This window comes from Rhizopus delemar, genomic scaffold, assembly GCF_000149305.1.
Source record: "Rhizopus delemar RA 99-880 supercont3.1 genomic scaffold, whole genome shotgun sequence".
Classification (NCBI taxonomy): domain Eukaryota; kingdom Fungi; phylum Mucoromycota; class Mucoromycetes; order Mucorales; family Rhizopodaceae; genus Rhizopus; species Rhizopus delemar.
In genome coordinates this window covers 662,314-679,948 of record NW_027137827.1, presented here as the reverse complement: position 1 = coordinate 679,948, position 17,635 = coordinate 662,314, and the positions used below count along the sequence as shown (strand labels likewise).

Sequence of the window (17,635 nt, the reverse complement as noted above, 5' to 3'; positions counted from 1 at the left end):
GATGGTATCCATAATGTTTGGGCATGCATTTTTTTTAAAATTGAGTTGTTGCCTATGATACTTGTGTTATCTTTATGTCATTACTAAAACAATGCTTGCCCAATAAAAATTAAATGAAATAGCAGTCAACATTCTTAAAAAGAATGTATAAACAGAGCTTGTTCTTTTCATTCTTGTTTCAAATATGGTAAACTACAGAGCTTGTCCCTATCAGTGGATGCTACAACTAAAGATTCAAAAGAAGGGCTTATTTATGATTTCTGAATCTAACACTTAAAGGTTGGATTTTTCACCAAGAAAAATGCTTGGCCCAGATATTAGATATAATGCTTATTTTTTTTTGAGTTTGCTTTTTGCCAGGCATAATAACTATTTAATAACAGCTATTTGATGAAAATTATATATTATTTTTGATGCCTCAATAAACGACAGAAGACAATTCATAAAGATGAACATCTTTGATGAAAAGGGCGTGTTCGTGTTCAATCTTGGCTACTTGCTGTCTTTCTTTTCCCCTCTAAACAATTGCCTGTAGTAGAAGTTTCTATTGTATTTAAAAAATGGTGTCTAGAAATTAAAGCGACTTAAATATTCACTATTCCACAGTGAACTGTATGGGTATATACTTGTGTGCAAAATAAAGCATATAAAAAGTTATTTAGCTTTCAACAATATGAATACAATGAACATAGATAAGATGGTGCCTGGCTTTTGTACCTACTAATTAAACAAGGAACGAGACCTGTTTCTTCTGAACAGACCAATTAATTTTTAATTTGAAAGCCTCTTTTTTTTTTTAACTTTTTTAATTTATTTATACAACACAAAACATGCAATCGACACCAATGCTTGATCGTACAGAGACTTTGAGCTCGCCTATAAATAATACAGATCAATTTAATAGGCCACTAAAGAGAAGTTATACCAGTTCACCATTACGTTCAACAACATCCAACTCCTCATTATCTAGAACAAGCTCATTCTTGAGTGAAGTCGATGAGGAAGGCGGGACAAGGTGGACGAGACAACACTGGAAAAAGCTAGAAGAGTATTACATTAAAAAGGATAGAGACATTGAAAAAGCAACATCAGCATTTTACTATTGTGAATCCCTGATTCGTGTCACTGAATCAGACTCAAAACCTATTATGAAAGAGCTGTGGCCAAAAGATAAAATCAAGTGGCGTTGCAAGTGTTTAGATACCAGGGCAAAATATCAAAATAATACAGTGCCTTTTATTAAGAAGAAACAAAAAACCTCCTCCCCTTCAAGGGATAATGGCATCTTTAGTGTTCCAGGAAAAGAAAAATCATCACAAACAGATTAATAAAAGCGCATGTAAATAATTTTTTATTCTTTCTATAAAAATGATGATGATGCTGGAGATGAAGGGGTAGAAGGATTAGGTGTATCATAATGTTTTTGATGAATAGATGGATACAGTTGACGAAGTGTAGCTGCAAGATTTTTGGGAATAAGTGGTTTTGTTAGATAATCGTCCATGCCTGCATCTACACAGATTTGTTTTGCTGATGATTGGATGTCTGCAGTGAGAGCAATGATTGGTAATCTGCAGCCTGTCTTCTTTTCTAATGATCGTATACATTTAGTAGCTTCTACACCATCGCACTATATTTGTATTATTTAGTTTTCTTTCCATTATTTCTAAATACTTTATAGAACAAACCTTTGGCATATGATGATCAAAAAAAGCAACAGAAAAATAATTGGGAGGTCTTTGCTTATACAGCTCAATCGCTTCCTCACCATCACATGCAGCCTCAACTGTAAATCCAAGTTTTTCTAACTGTTGTTTCAATAATTTTCTAGCCACAAAATTGTCCTCTGCAATTAATACAGATTTTTTAGCATATAGTTCGAGTTCATCTTGACGGAAATAGTCTTTCATACGGGTGGCAATCGCTGGTGTCAGAGATGGTACTATTGTTCCTTGTCTTTTCTCGCTCATCACAATCTCTAGCAAACGAAGCAACTTGACTCTACGTGCAGGTTTAGCCATTTTTACTAGGCGACCACGACGATCTGAACCTGAGTTGGTAGCTTCAGCTGCTATCTTGTGCCCTTCAGTTGATGGTGTGTACAGCAAAATGATGTGTAATTCACATTCGGGATCGTCTACTACACTTTGTATCTGATGAATAATAAACCCACTTGGTGTTGGTGGAAGATCCAAGATCAAGACAGGATGACGCTCTTGCAAGGCTTTGGGTACAGCCTGATACATATCTGGTGTATATGCTAAACGAAAATCGGATAATAAGGATTTTATCATTTTAGCATTTAGATCGCTGCTCGTGGCTAACAACACGCGCTCATTTTGTTGAAGGTATTTCAAAATGACCGGTTGCCCGCGTTTATTGCAGCATGCTATATTCTTTTCCTTGTTCACTGTCACCGTAAACCAAAAATTGGAACCCTTTTCAGGTTGAGAATCCACTCCAATGTCACCTGTCATGAGTCGTACAAGTTGTAAACAAATTGATAGACCTAGCCCTGTACCTCCGTATTTTCTTGTTGTACTTCCGTCCAATTGGGAAAATGGTTCAAATAACCTTTGTTGCTCTTCAGGACAGATTCCGATACCAGTGTCAACGACCTCAAATTTTAAACGCACATAATCATCTTGCTTTTTTTCATGCTGGTCGTCATCAGCATCTGTAAACGAATTGTCTAGGTGGCATCTAATGACGACACCTCCGTGGTGTGTGAACTTTATAGCGTTACCTAGTAGGTTTGTCAGGATTTGTCGAACACGAGATGAGTCAGCTATGACAGTAGTAGGTACATCAGGATCCACAATATAAGCTAGTTCAAGGCCTTTTCTTGTTGCCAAAGAGCTAAGTATTTCAATTGTATCCGCAATGACCTCTTCTACAACAAGAGGACCCAAATCAAGTGTCACTTTACCAGCTTCCAACTTTGAAAAATTCAATAAATCATCTATGATGCAGTAAGCAAGTCAGTATAGATATAGTAACACACGCACAAATATGTATAATTACCAATGATTTTCAAAAGCGTCTCACAGCTTTCTTTTGCAGTCAACACGATATCTTGCTGTTCTGCATCCAAAACAGTTTCAGATAAAAGTGAAATCATACCATAAAATCCAGAAAAGGGTGTACGTAATTCATGAGACATATTGGCCAAGAAATCAGCTTTTAATTTCATGGCATGAAGTGCTGCCTCCTTGCTTCTACGTGCTTCCTCTAGTGCAGCCTTTTGACTTTCAATCATTTTTACATTTGCATAGGTTACTGTTTGTATGCTCTTGAATAATAAGGCATTTGTCACAGAGATACCAATCTGTTGTGAGAGTAAACGCAAAACGATCTCATGACGAGAAGTCAGTGACCCGATAGGAGCTTCAATATAGATACAACCCACTACAGCCGATTTATGAATGATCGGTGTACAAATGCACGACTTTGCTTGTGACGTACTGCCATCTGAAAAATGTGAGTCTTGAACATCAACAATAAACAAGGATTTTTGAGTATGAATTGCATACTGAGAGATACGCGTCATAATCGAATCTGCTTCCTCTGACAGCAATTTTGGTTTGCTATAAATATCGCATTCATCTTGTTGTGATCCGCGCCCAACGACAAAAAAATTTGTATTTTCCTTGACAATAATCACGCCAGAGTCAGCACCCGAATTCTCCAAGATGATTCCCAGCATCTGTTTCAAAAGAAGCTCAAAATTCATTTCACTTGATATCACTTGACAACTTTTCAAAATAGATGCCAAGTCAACAATGTCCAATGTCAGCAGGGCCTCTTCGGGTGATGTTTCCATACTATTCATGCTTAAATTGCAAATCATATCGAGTTCCTTGAGTGATAGATCACCGACTGACTCACGCTTGTCGAGTGTTTTCTGAAGACTATCAGTCTGAACAGCAGCAGTGGCCTTTGGTAGATTGAGAGGTTGAATCCCTTCGAGGAACACCTTGTGCTTTTTCTTTACTAGATTAGCAGAACCATACGCACCAACGTGCTGATATCCATTAATTGCTTGCTCAATAAAAGACGCTGCAACAGTGGGGAGCTGCAGTTTTAGGTAATATTCGCCTGCCAAATTATATATCAAACTTGTTTCCAGTGGCCATCGACCCTGCTTGGCCTTTTGAATCGCACTATCAAACAATCTTTGGGCTTCCAAGTGGTTTTCGTTGATGGAAGCGATTCCTGCATCAACACAGTCCACATGTGATTGCAGGTTCTCTGGATGACTATGCTTGGCCCAGTCGGCGAGCTTTTCACGACTTTCCAATAGTTCTTGCTCCAAATCAGCCCGTTTGTGTTGCTGTATGAGACGCGTCAAACACAAACAGCGAAAGAAATACATGATGTGTGTGAGCCTTCCGGCAGGTAAAGAATCTACCAACGTCATCTGTTCCGAACTCAAATGGACCGACGCCTCATCGAACTCGTACAGACCCAAGATGATGGACTTCATTGCAAAGTAATAAAATAAGTGAAACTGAGAGTTGATGTTTTCTTCTCTGGTCTTGGCAATGAAGCTTGCTTCTTTAAAATCATCATCTTCAAAGATGCCTTGCTCCGTAAGCGTTGTCTTGCCTTGCAGAGCCAGTATCGCACGAGTAATTGTTGTGGCCATAGTAGAGGTGCCCATAGAGGAGATGGTTTTTGCTTCCAGATAGCTTTTGGCTTCCTTTAGAGTATCAGCTATATTTTCCCCACACAGTAGGCTGACAAGGATCGTTTGAATATGTGCGAATGAAGAATAGACACGATTGCCTCCCATCAATGTTTGCTTGGTGGCTGTTCGAGCCATGGCGATGGAACGATGATAGGGATACTTCCAACAACTTAAAAAAGTAGCATACAGATATCGAGCACGACCTGTTTCTGAGTTCCCACCGTAGTTATCACAGAGAGTAACGCCAACATGACCAATTTGCTCTGCAAATTCGTAGTCTTTAAAAAGTTGCATAGCAGCGATACCGAAAAAGACAAATCCGACGCCTGTGGTTGGGGTTGTACCGGCCTTGAGGGTCTTTGAAACAAAATGTGAACCGGTGCTAAGCATAATGGGTATATCATTTGTCCAATAGGCCCATAAACAAATCTCTTCTATAATGGAAAACCGAGTTCGAATCAGGCGACTTTCACAGACTGGTAATTTTTTAATATTTTCAAAGCCTAAATTGAGGACCTCTTGCTTGGTTGATTCATATAGTTTTTCCAATTCATCTTGCGGTAAATCGATCCTGATCTTTTGAGTTCCCAAATCATGCAAACAGTCTAACAGGATCATTACACTCTTTACATTGCCTCTTGTTCTCGACCAGCGGTAACGATGCTGTATAAGATAAGCAGCCGCACGATCAATAGGCGATTCAGCATGACGCAAGATGGTATTAAGATAGTTTCGAGTGAGGGCACCATCAATCAACCAACTGATCTCTGCCAGTCGAGTATACAAATGAAGAGTTTCGGTATATTTTGAATCCTCACCATTGACCCAAGGATCCGGACTGAGGAGCTCCAGAGCAGCAGAGTAATACGAAAAGGCAAGCTGATGTGCACCAGAGTCAAACGCTTTATCACCTGCCTGAATAAGCACCTTACGATAGGATGCCTTGGTGGTGTATTGCTTGATCAAACGAATGGCACCCTTCACATGGTCTGCTACCCAAAATTTATCAACGTTATTTTTCGGAATAAAATGAGAAACGATACGCAAATGATAAATGTCCTGGTGCTCAGGAGAGGCTAACATAGCCACTGCCTGGGAATAACGATCATGGGTAAAACGAAAGTTGTCATTATTGGTAGGTTGAATGAAGCCTTGTTGAAGTGCAGATTGAAGTCCATTGATGGCATCAAACTTGCTTTTATGTTTCGTCAACCCTTCTTCCTCTTCATTCTCCTCTTCTTCAAATGAATCATCCTCAAAGTCATCCTCATCATCAATGTCATCGTTCTCGATCATCAGGTTTTTAACTGTTTCGTAATTGAAGCTATTCCCAATAAAAGAAGCCCACTTCAAAAACTTTCTACCGTCCCGCGGCAACTCTTTGAGTCGCTGTACTAAGAATTCAATGCTGACATCTCCACTTTCGCTGATCTCTAATGCTTTTTCGATTTCATGAAGATTGTACTCCCAATGTCTCTTTTCCCAAGTGAAATAAATAAGATTCTTCTTTTCTAATGTTGTAAGCAATTGACAGACATAGAATGGGTTACCATGCGTCTTTTTATGAATAAAGTCAACAAGAGGAGTCAGCAAGACTAGATCAATTTCTTCTTGACGGTGCATGGTGACCCTGATAAGTTCCATTAAGGCGGATTGATCCAAGTTTTTAATGTTGACAAATGAAATAATAGCATCTTGATTGGCTAGTAAAGTTGAAGGTTGTTTAGAAAGTTCATTGTCTCTATAAGTCAAGATGATGAGAAAATCGAGTTTTGCTGAAACTAGTGAATTTAATAATTCAATAGAGGCCTCATCTATAATTTGCGTGTTACAATATGCAGTAATACAAGAATAATTTTTTTTTAACTTTCTTTTGTGTACCTGCTTCATGCAAATCTTCCAGAAACTTTAAGAATGACGTAAGTATGACTTGTTTATACAGAAAACAACATTTAGACTTACCAAAGTGACAAATTTGAAGTTTACCATTGCTTGAAATATTTCAATAAATGCTGTATGAAACCTTGTCTTAATTTCTTCTCCAACTTCCATTTCACAATCTCCGACTTGGATTTCATTATTCGTCATGACTCTTTTACACAAAAAAGAGGATAACTCTGGTACGTTATCAACTAATAGGGTGGGTAATTGAGAAATTGTTTCTGCACCCAATTGTTCCTTGAGCATTTTGGAAAACCTTTCAATCTCTTCAGTGCTTTCTCCCAAAATATGTTTTAAGAATATGGACAAACATCTCAAAATACATCCATAAGGCGTAGGCTGTCTCTTGTCAAATTTAGCCACAGCAATGTATCCATAATCACGAGCAAGTTGTTTTACATTTCTGACAAGTGTTGATTTACCTACACCTGCTTTACCGTAGATGGCTATTATTTCAGTCGATCGATGGATTATCTTGCTTTCTTTGTTATGAACACGTTTGAAGCTAAAGGCGTCATCTAACTTGAGTACAGGAAGAAGGGTGGAATTGTCGGAAAAGAATTGACGTCGTTTTACATTAGGTCCGCACATGTAAGCAGTTCTTTTGATGATTGAATTGATCAAGTTGAGTTCAGAACTACGTCCAAAACAAGGATTATTTGGTAAAGTAAAGATACTTGCAATATCATATCTTCCTAAATCAAAAGGCTATTTTTATTGATTAGCACAAGTAAAAAAATTTAAATAGTGTTACTTTATACTTTAATCTCTTGGTTTAATCGAAGTTGATTTAGACACTCTATTAGATCTTGTCTTAGACCATGAGCACTGCTATATCTTTCATCAGGAGACTAAATGATGTAATTAATTTTTTTTTTAATTAATAGTTTTTTTGAATGGAGTTTACCTTATTGGCTAATTTTTCAATAATCATTGAAATTACTTTTGGTGTATTGGGTGCTACTTCATGTACAAGTGGAAGTCTCTTGTTGAGTACATTGTGAACGATTTCCATTGGACTTGAATGAATAAAAGGTAATGAGAGAGTCAAGATGATATAAAAAGTGATACCAAGACTATAAAGATCTGTACGATGATCAGGTTGAAATGAAGTTCTTCCAGTTTGCTCAGGGGACATGTGAATTAACATCTGTAATAAACTGTTCACATCATTTCTATGAACTGTCTTTCTCCAGCCTTCTGATGTTAAGCTCATGTCTAAGCTTCTTGCTCCTGAACCAAAATTATGTATTTTAACTGAATGATGCTGATTTCGTGGCCATAAAAAAGCGTTTAATTTAATTTCTCCGTGAATGACTATGAACATTTAGATTATTAATCATTTTAACCGTGTATCAACATTACTTTGATGCTTGTGTATCATCTCCAAACAATCACAACAATGAATAGCAAAATTTAAGAATGTGTCCAAATCAATCAGTCTACACACTCCTTCTTCTACCAATTGATACTCGTCCAGCAAGTTTTGGCCATAATCCTCATAAATAAATGCAATTAAACCATTTGATAAAGTGATCTTATCCAAAGGTCTACATAATAATCTTTTTGATGAATTTTCTCTAAATAATCGTTGTACAATATGATATTCTCTTTCTAAGCGTAAAGGTTGATGTGATAATTTGGCTATAATTGATCTTTTATCTCGATTCCTTTATAAAGTGTGAATAATAATTATATCAATACTCTTTACAAAGTACCTTAAACCACGAATAATTGCTACATTATCTATTTCTTCAAATAGAATTGGCGTATTAAACGTATATCCAGTTATATTACTTATTGCTTCAAGTTCTAATTTATTTAAAGAAATCATCGTATTTTCTAACTTATGAACCAGAAAAAAAAAAAAGAAAAAAACAAATAAAAATGAAAGAGAGAAAAGAGAAAGAGCGAGAGAGACAAGATATATTTCTCTTGTATGTTTTTTTTTTTTTCTTATCTAGTTTTCTATTCCCTTTAAGAAAAAATTTAAAAAAAAAAAAAAAAAAAAAAAAATGAAAAAGGATGAAAAAGAAAATCAAATATATATTACAAGCAATCAACTCCGATTGAAATGAATGATGTGATTGTACAAGTTAAAAAAAAATTCTACTTTAATGGCAACACAAAATTGACTTCACTGCCAATCAGCAGAAAATTCAAAAAGAGCTTGTAAGAATCATTTGGAAAGACCTTATTCTTTACTTTTAAATTAAAAATAAATTTGCACATTTTAGTCTATTTTTCATAAAATATGTTTGTACAAGTAATACTTGTATGGTGTCTTTGATATGTTTGGCTTGGTAGCACAAATAATGTTTTCTACTACTTCAAAAAAAAAGAACAAGGAATAGAAGATCTACGAATTAATAATGCTTTTTAACTATAAATACATTTAAGTTTTTTTTTTATTCTATTACTTTCTATACATTAAATATATTAGTCCTCCTAATTGAAAAATACACGAGAAAAAATACTGTGTGTCTTTTACGTTAGTTAAACGCTTTGAATGACACATATTTCCTATATTTTTTAATACTTTTTTCTTTTTTAAATAAACTGTAATCTATTAACCACAATGCTGACATTCATTATTAATATAAAAACTCTATGTGCTCATTGGAATTTCTAGTAATGAATTGCTCATTTGTTTTTGTTTAATGACAGCACTTTTTCCTTTAAAAGATTACGAAATTATCGCATTTAGTGTCTATTGTGCTATCCTCTAAAAATGCCTTTAGAATGCCCTTTCTTACTATTTATCAGTTATATCTCTCTATTTTAAAATGGCCAAATGGCTACTCTGCTGAGCTTGATCGCTTTCTTTTACTGATCAAATGATATTTTGACCCTTCATTGCAAAAGATAAAAGATATGAAATAGTCCTTTAGACATATGCTAGATCATATATAGAGCACCAATTTACTTTATAATTTATACAACATGAATTTGTCAACTTAAACTTGGGTCATATTGATAAATCTGAATCTTAGTTTAATCTACAAAGACTCATCAACATTTAGCCGATTAGTTTAAGCACAGGCATTTACAATGATGACATGCCTATGTATTTTGAGTAACATGTTTATAGATCTTCAACTGATAAAACAACGTGTGGTGAAATAAACATCATCTTTGTCGTACACACACACCCAAAAAAAAAAATAAAATAAAAAAAAAAAATAAAAAAATAAAAAAAAAAAAATCTGCGACTGACTCTTCATGTCAAACTCGTAAAAGGGAGCGATCAATGCAGTGAAGTCGGTTATTGAATTCATAGCCAGTGACTTGACCACCCCTTGCTACATCACACAAAACCTTTTTTCACTCAAAAATGAACTCTCTAGGTTTTATTGTTCCTGCGATCACTCGTCAACAATTAACAAGATCCCTTTATACATCAGCTACTCAACCTAATGGTGAAAGTTTAAAGAATTTTGCAGAAGCTTTAGCAGAGAAATTTATTAATCAAGTCAAGAAACAAAAACAAAAACAAAAAGACCACACTCGATTAATTCAGATCGAGCTTCTTCCTTTTACAGCAACAGCAGAAGATATCCGAAAGCTAGCAAGGGAAGCTTTTCCAAAAGGAGATAAAAGCATTGTTGACAGTAAGAATAAATAAGTGACAGATTATGTATGTATTTCAATAAGTGGTGTTTTGTAGAAAAGAAAATTTTGCACCCAATGGTAAATGTGTCTTGTTGATGACTTCAGGTGAGGATGCACGTCGTTTGGTTTTGTATGGAAATAGACGTGCTTTAGGTGGAAATATGATTAGAATGTCATTTGTAACTATTCATATGCTATATTATTATATAATATTAATATTATACGCATAGGCTCGTAAATCAACCAGAGATCCAGATGGGTATTTGAATAACTTGCGTCAAAATGAATTGAGGTCAGTGACAGGAACATCAACGACAGCAACAACAGCAGGTCAATCAGTTATCATTACCGGGTTCTATTCTTCATCCACAGAGAAATTATTAGATTATTTAAGCACAAAGCATTTCTATCCTATTGATAACATTGTGTTCTTGAAAAGGTTTCTTATATTAAAAACAATGGGTTCATTCAACTAACGTATTACATTTGCAGTAAACATGGATCAGCTAAACACAAGCATTTGATAAAATTTAATACCGAGTCAGAAGCATGGCGATGTGTGCGTGCTTTTCATAATAGACAACACACTTTTGATAAAAAGACATATACAGTTCAAGTAGATGTTCTTTATTAAATTATCCATTTTTATTTATTTTAATTAGCATAACAAATTGTCCCTTATCGCTATAAAACATGTCTTTAAATAATTTACTAAGACAAACGGATATAAAACATGAAAATCAAAATGACTTAACACTGCTCATTTTATCTTTTGGAAGAAGAAGAAAAAAAAAATAGGGGGAAGAGACAAATATAATAAATCAATAGTGCTTGTAACAGATTAAAAGACTTTAAACATTGGTAAGACTCAGATAGTGGCCTTGTCCAATCAAACATTCGTATTTTTAATAGTCCGGGATTCAAAGATGAGTGTGGAAAGCTCCCACTAAATGAACTCTCTCTCAACTTCTTCGTTCATTAAACAGCATGGTACGTTTAGATTCAATAAAAAGGAGGAGACCAAAGCATGACCAATAACCCAATAAACAACATTTACTGGATGGATGGATGGATGAATGGATGAATAGCGATATGTGTGGATTTTTTGGTCTCCTCTCTTTCTATGAATGTCTCTAGAAAAAAAAAACTAAAGAGTCTAATTTTGTAGACCTGCAAGAGAAGAAACAACGGACGTAATAAGCACGGACGTGGACACACCAAGTTTGTCCGCTGTATCAACTGTTATCGTTGCGTTCCCAAGGATAAGGCCATCAAGCGTTTCACTATCCGTAACATGGTTGAAACTGCTGCCGTCCGTGATCTTCAAGAAGCTTCCATCTATGAGGGTATGCAATTGTGAAAAAGGATGGAAAGAATATAAAAAATTAATTTCTACTTTTAGAATACGCCATTCCCAAGTTGTACGTTAAACTCCACTACTGTATCTCTTGTGCTATTCACGCTCGTGTTGTTCGTGTCCGTTCTGCTGTTGACCGTCGCAACCGTCTTCCTCCTCCCAGATTCAGATTCCAAAAGGTAAATGAGTCACTTGAAAAACAAAAGCTGTATTAAACTTATATCACAGGCTGCTAACAAGGCTTAAAGAAGATGAATAAAGGAAGTTTCGTTTAATAAAAAACCCCCTTTTTTTTTTATCTCTTATTAATGTGTCCTTACACTACCTTTTTTTTCTTTTTGAAGACAATATGAGTAAAATAATGCATTATAGCGCTTGATCAGATTCTATAAAATTGTTTAAAGCTGTATATCTAAATACAAAGATTATACTACTTTGTATAAAAAAAGCCATCAACGAAAAACATCCCAAGAGCCCTTTGATCCTTGTCCTTTATTTCTAAACACAAAATGGGACAAATAAAGTGTCAACATCAAATATTAAGAGACCGATTTTGCTGTACTAAACTTTTTTTTTTTTTACAACCCATTTTTTTTTTTTTTTGGTTCATATATAATTACAGTAAAGATGAGTTCAGTTTCATCCTTTGAAGGAAGTGACAAGGATTCCTTTTTTCAAAGAAGTTTTCAAGACAATCCAGCACTTGTAAGGCACGCCTACCTTCGAAAGACTGACCTGTTAGACACACTGGACACCGGTCGTACTCGTGACACAGATAGTTGGAGTGTAGCAGCAACAGTGGATGATCAAGAGTCTGTCATTAGCTCTCATGCAGCGAGCATTTCTCGATTGACTCAAACGGATGACGACAATATAGACGATATTCGAGACCAACTTCAAGAAGTTCACCTCCGTGACATTGGCGAAGACGAGGATGATAAACAGTCTCGATCCAACGCAGCTGAATTCGGAGATGCTCAATCTTCCATTACATTTGATGTTAGGGATAACAGCGATGATGAACATGATGTTGTTGATGACCAAATATCTGCACCACCGCAGCCTCAACCCAGTTTTGCTTCCTCTGTGGTGACTAAATCATATGCAGAATTATTAGAGGAGAACGAGATGCTTCAGGCACAGTTGAGGAGTGCCCAAGCATCACAAAAGCATCAATCCGAAATGATTATGAACTTGAAGAATTTGACAGGCTGTGATGAGGAGGTTTACGGTAAGGCCCTGGCTTTATCTCAAATGAAGGATGAATTTACCACATTCGTCGTCAACTCACGTACGCTCACACAAAAGTTGGCCAGATTAGCAGAGACCTTGAGTCGATTTGTGATTGCGGTAGTCAAGGATAATGAAGGGTGGAGATTGAGTTTGGAACAGTCCCTGTATTCTCACATCACACAACTCTACTTGACCTCGCTTCCTTTTGGCACAGAGAATCAGCACTTGTTGAACACAGCCTATGCAGATCAAATCAGTCGATTTCAAAGTACACTGGGATCCAATTTTGCTAAATGGTATAGAAGACAGACAGTTCAGTCCTTGGCTCTAAATCCTGCTACAAAAGAATACTTGGAAGATATCCAAAGACATTTTACAAAAGAAATGCTGAGGTTATTGAATACAGATCATATGGATGATGACATGATGCATATTTGGAATTATATTTTAGATTTATGTGCTTCTTTATCATTAGAAATACACGGAGGAGATGCAGATGTATCAGTTCAACCTATTGAAGTTGGAAGTAAATATGACCAAGAAATTATGGCTCCAATAGGGGACGTGAATAGCGCAAAAGATAAATTGGTCAAAATGACTATCAGCCCTTTGTTTATTGATGAAGAGGATGTAATTTTGTTGCCTGCACGAGTTGTGCTCGAATAAAAGAAAAAAATGAAAAAATATATTGTGACTCCGAATTAAATTCTGCATAAAGTACCTTTTTTTTCTATTTACCCACTTCATGGCACTGCTCAATTCAACTGTTAATATTAAAAGAACAAGGCATGTATCTAACAAGTATAATTCGCTCAGAAAAGAGTCATGTTAAAGAACAACTTTTCACAGTATACATTATTCAAACAAAGATATAAAAAGGGGATTAACAGCGAACAATAGGATAAGAGAGAGATCAAGAGTTATAGTGAGTTTGAGTCATTCATAAATGGCCTTATTCGACTTTATCCTATGCTGCTAATGCTGTCTATACCTGAAAAGCATACATTTGGTGAAAATCAACAGCAAAAAATAAAAGATTTTATTAATTTGCCTTTCAAGTTGAATGTATTTTTGAAAACGATGATGATGACTCACTCATTGATAAAAGAAAGCGAATGCAGTAATGATTCTTGGTTAGAATAATCTTACATCCTTTATTAAAGCAAGAACACATCTTTTATCAATTTATTCATGGTAGCTGAACTTGGGCGATATCAACTACCTGTTTATATAAGCACTCGGCAAAATCTGATATATAAGAAAAAAAATAGGTTGAGATTGTGCAATGCCCTCCACTTACAAACTTACCAAAAGATCCATTACAAATTCATTTATCTATTAATACCTCTGTGATTCCAGTACCTTCATTCTCGTATAAACTCAAACAACCTTACCAAGCATTTATAGAAAAAAAGTGTCCAAAGTAAACAAAAACTTACAGAATAGGATACACACTTGATAAATCATAAAATCATATCTTAAAGAGACTCACAGGTGTATGAAAAGATGATCTGTATAATATACTATAAAATGGTCGCTTCTTTCTGTAAAACTTTTACTAACCGACCTACTCGCTACGCTCGCTTAACAGCCGTCATCGCCTCACGGCTCGGACCATGGCTTCCCCCCACCACCCACACCAGTTAATTGAGCGTTAATAAAATGCAATGTTATTGATAATAATAATAATATTGTTTATAAAGCAACATGTGTGTTTTAACAGTAAGAAAAAAGTTATATACAGTAGCGGACAAAGCTGGTGCACAAAACTTTTTTTCAGCTTTTAACTACCATTACTTGCTCATGGTAATTGCGATAGTCATAAAATTATATTAGAAGGAAGATATATTAGTTATTAATACTATTAAATAGTGCACGATGCTCAGATTGTTCAATTTCTGAATCAAGTGTATGTCCCAACTGAGCCATGGAACGAATCACTTTACATAAAAAAGAAGGTCTCGTCCAGGGATATTTTTTCTTTGGTTATGTTATATACAACTAGATTTGATGAGAAATCGTTGTTATCTTTCATAAAGTGGTACAACACCAAGAAAGTTTTATACATGAACCAAGAACAGGAACGAAAAGTATTAAAGGATCAAAACGGTTTAAAGGTTCGATATCGAGTCTTATGGGCATTAAAAAATGAATATTTGAATGGCATTACTTTATCAATTACGGGGCATCTGCCAAGGTACTAGGCATATGTCAAGAACCTTAAGAAGAATAACTTCACAGTCATTGGATACGCCAGAAAGTCTCCAGGCCAGGAACATCAGGAAGTGAGAGTGGGTTTGATTCAAAAAATGGTCAACAAATTGTATGACACGTTGCTTGTGGATAAAGTACTTGTCACTACGTCATCGCGAGCAAATGATACCATTACATCCCGCGACACGAATGGAAAAAATGCCCAATTGACGCTTTTGAACCAAGTGCATAGAAACACTCAAGGTAATAAACGTAGAACACTTAATTCTAATCAAATCACTCACAGTATCATATAGATCTATTGGTATATATCTGCACATCAAAAGACAACTGTCTAGCCTTAAAAGTACTGGATTATTCATGAAGTCCTTACGACAACTCTGCTCCCAATATTTATTCAGTTTTATACATTATATATTTGATATACCTAAAAAAAACTATGTAGATGCATTCTTTTTTTTTTCTTTTTTCTACGTATAGTGTGTATGTCAATCTGTACCATTTTGGTCTGAACGTTTATTGGCCTAAAAGTGACAAAATAGTAAAGACAACCTCAAATCCTGAGAGTTCGCCACTAGATTAATGAACGCAGTAAAATCTAAGGAGCTTAAAATAAAAGTAGTTTAAATTGCTGTACTCTAAGTATACATATATAATAGATTAAGAATCTGCTTCAGTGTCCTTGCTGAATATGGTTGTTCTACCATTACCACGGATTTAATTAACTAAATATGAATAAACAAATTAAGAAAAGCACTATATAACATGATTACATGTAGCGCCTCCATTATTTTAGACTTTGCAAGTCATGTACTGGATTCCTGTATTGTTTTAAACTTTGCTTTAAAGAACCTGCCTCTCCCCCCAAGTTATTTTATATATTATAACCTTACCAATTATGGCATTATCAATAATTTTTTTAATAGGCAGTCCCTTTTGTTTATGTATAAGAGGATAGCCTGTAGTTGTTAGGAATAATCACAAGTCTATATTGTAATAATGATTGACCAATAAAATATGATTTGAAAAGAAGCAGTCAGAAATTCTCCTGAAAAAAAAAAAGTATAAAAAAAGCTCTTATTCACTGTTTCCATTTTTTTTTCTTCATTCAAAGAACTATCTGAACACTCGTAGGCGCAAGTTGAAAGGTGCGATGATAGGCATTTCTTTGCCTGACTTCGGGAGGGTTTTCTTTAATAAAAACAACCTAACTGGCCAAAGGCTTCGGCTGGAGGGCGGGACGATGGAGGGTTTTTTCGCAGTCCTAACCCATTTCACGATGGGGAGGGACTTTTTTACCATTTATGCAAATGAAAAAAAAAAAAAAAAAAAAGAAGTTAAAAATGACCAACTTTGTTTAAAATATTCAAACTCTTTTTAATAGAATGAAGCTGTTACTAAATGATACAAGAAGAGAGAACAGGAAAGGGATTGTAACTGAATTCGCGCCATAGTTCTAGTAAGATAATGCTTGGGAATGGTTACAGATCACTACTTGCATACTTTACTTCCTTTTTTCCTTTTGCTCTCTCGTCGATCGTATTGAACATTTTAGCCTCTACAAAAAAAAAAGGCGTAGAGGTGAACCAAAGCCATTGAATCAGTATCTATCTTTAAATAGATAGATGCATTTTTATGAGAAACCAATTATTTCTATAAAAGTCATAAATAGGATGTATAAAGAATAGAGGGTTTAACATAAATAATTACGCATCAACCAATCAATGCTTAAACTTTGCTAATGAAATCAAGCGCTCGGATTCATCAGAGTTACGACATATTTTATGGAATACGGAATCACTGGTTTTGATCAGTGTCAAGGGGACTGGAGTAAAGAAAGAAAGAGATCAATATCATCACAGTACCTTATTTATAAACTCTTGCCTATCAAATTCAACAATGGATCCTTTACAAAACGCCAAAATACGATCATATTCAATCACGGTCTGCAAATGAGGAGCAATACAAAGAAGAGTAGAACCCGAAAGTTTAGTTGAAATTGACTTTTGAATCGCTTTATCCGTTTCAAAATCAGCACTAGTATAAACCATACTTTAAATTGTAATTCGATTTTTCAAGAGTGGGGATCAGTTTGTAATGCAATGAGCTTACATGAGTCATCTCGTTCGCTATCCAATTTTATAGAGAAATTCTGTCAAGCTATTAACTGTTTATGTACAGCCATAAAAGACATGGTGATAGTAAATGAGTATAATTTATACAAAGGAATAATACTGATTATTAGATTAAATTACTGGAGGTTGAATGCTTAGAATATATAAAAAACTATTCATCATGTATTCATATCACTAAACAGGTACTACACTACAGACGATTAAAGCAGGTTCAATCGGAATTAACTGAAGATGTTTTGAATTTGAAGCGACTGGATCTTGGAGAAGCTTCATGTAAACAAGATGAATCAAACAAATCAAAATTGGGTCAATCGCCCACACCCAAGCTAGAACAAGATGAAAAATATGAAGATGATATAAACTCAATAGAGGATAGATTTGTTGAAATCAGTAAAGAATACGCGAGCAACAAAAGACTAATAACAGAGCAAGACAATCAATAATATCAAAATG

The 17,635-nt window shown here is 35.2% G+C and overlaps 5 protein-coding genes across 5 annotated transcripts; 4 read left to right on the top strand and 1 right to left on the bottom strand.

The window, feature by feature from the left end:
* Window positions 1–1,360: 1,360 nt before the first annotated feature.
* RO3G_00272 (uncharacterized protein) lies at window positions 1,361–7,769 on the bottom strand (the record flags this gene model as incomplete). The annotated part of the gene is made up of 6 exons (XM_067654863.1): window positions 1,361–1,630; window positions 1,689–2,962; window positions 3,025–6,504; window positions 6,572–6,596; window positions 6,653–7,339; window positions 7,539–7,769. 6 exons carry the CDS (start codon window positions 7,767–7,769, stop codon window positions 1,361–1,363), a joined length of 5,967 nt encoding a protein of 1,988 aa, XP_067510964.1.
* Window positions 7,770–9,965: 2,196 nt separating this feature from the next.
* Window positions 9,966–10,719, top strand: RO3G_00271 (uncharacterized protein; the record flags this gene model as incomplete). Its single annotated transcript, XM_067654862.1, has 3 exons — window positions 9,966–10,242; window positions 10,286–10,422; window positions 10,474–10,719. 3 exons carry the CDS (start codon window positions 9,966–9,968, stop codon window positions 10,717–10,719), a joined length of 660 nt encoding a protein of 219 aa, XP_067510963.1.
* Window positions 10,720–11,230: 511 nt separating this feature from the next.
* RO3G_00270 (40S ribosomal protein S26-A) lies at window positions 11,231–11,846 on the top strand (the record flags this gene model as incomplete). The annotated part of the gene is made up of 4 exons (XM_067654861.1): window positions 11,231–11,233; window positions 11,412–11,589; window positions 11,646–11,779; window positions 11,829–11,846. The coding sequence occupies 4 exons, from the start codon at window positions 11,231–11,233 to the stop codon at window positions 11,844–11,846; spliced, it is 333 nt and encodes a 110-aa protein (XP_067510962.1).
* Window positions 11,847–12,227: 381 nt separating this feature from the next.
* RO3G_00269 (uncharacterized protein) lies at window positions 12,228–13,499 on the top strand (the record flags this gene model as incomplete). Its single annotated transcript, XM_067654860.1, has 1 exon — window positions 12,228–13,499. One exon carries the CDS (start codon window positions 12,228–12,230, stop codon window positions 13,497–13,499), a length of 1,272 nt encoding a protein of 423 aa, XP_067510961.1.
* A 3,332-nt stretch (window positions 13,500–16,831) lies between these two features.
* Window positions 16,832–17,625, top strand: RO3G_00268 (uncharacterized protein; the record flags this gene model as incomplete). The annotated part of the gene is made up of 3 exons (XM_067654859.1): window positions 16,832–16,877; window positions 17,229–17,248; window positions 17,365–17,625. The coding sequence occupies 3 exons, from the start codon at window positions 16,832–16,834 to the stop codon at window positions 17,623–17,625; spliced, it is 327 nt and encodes a 108-aa protein (XP_067510960.1).
* Window positions 17,626–17,635: the final 10 nt, after the last annotated feature.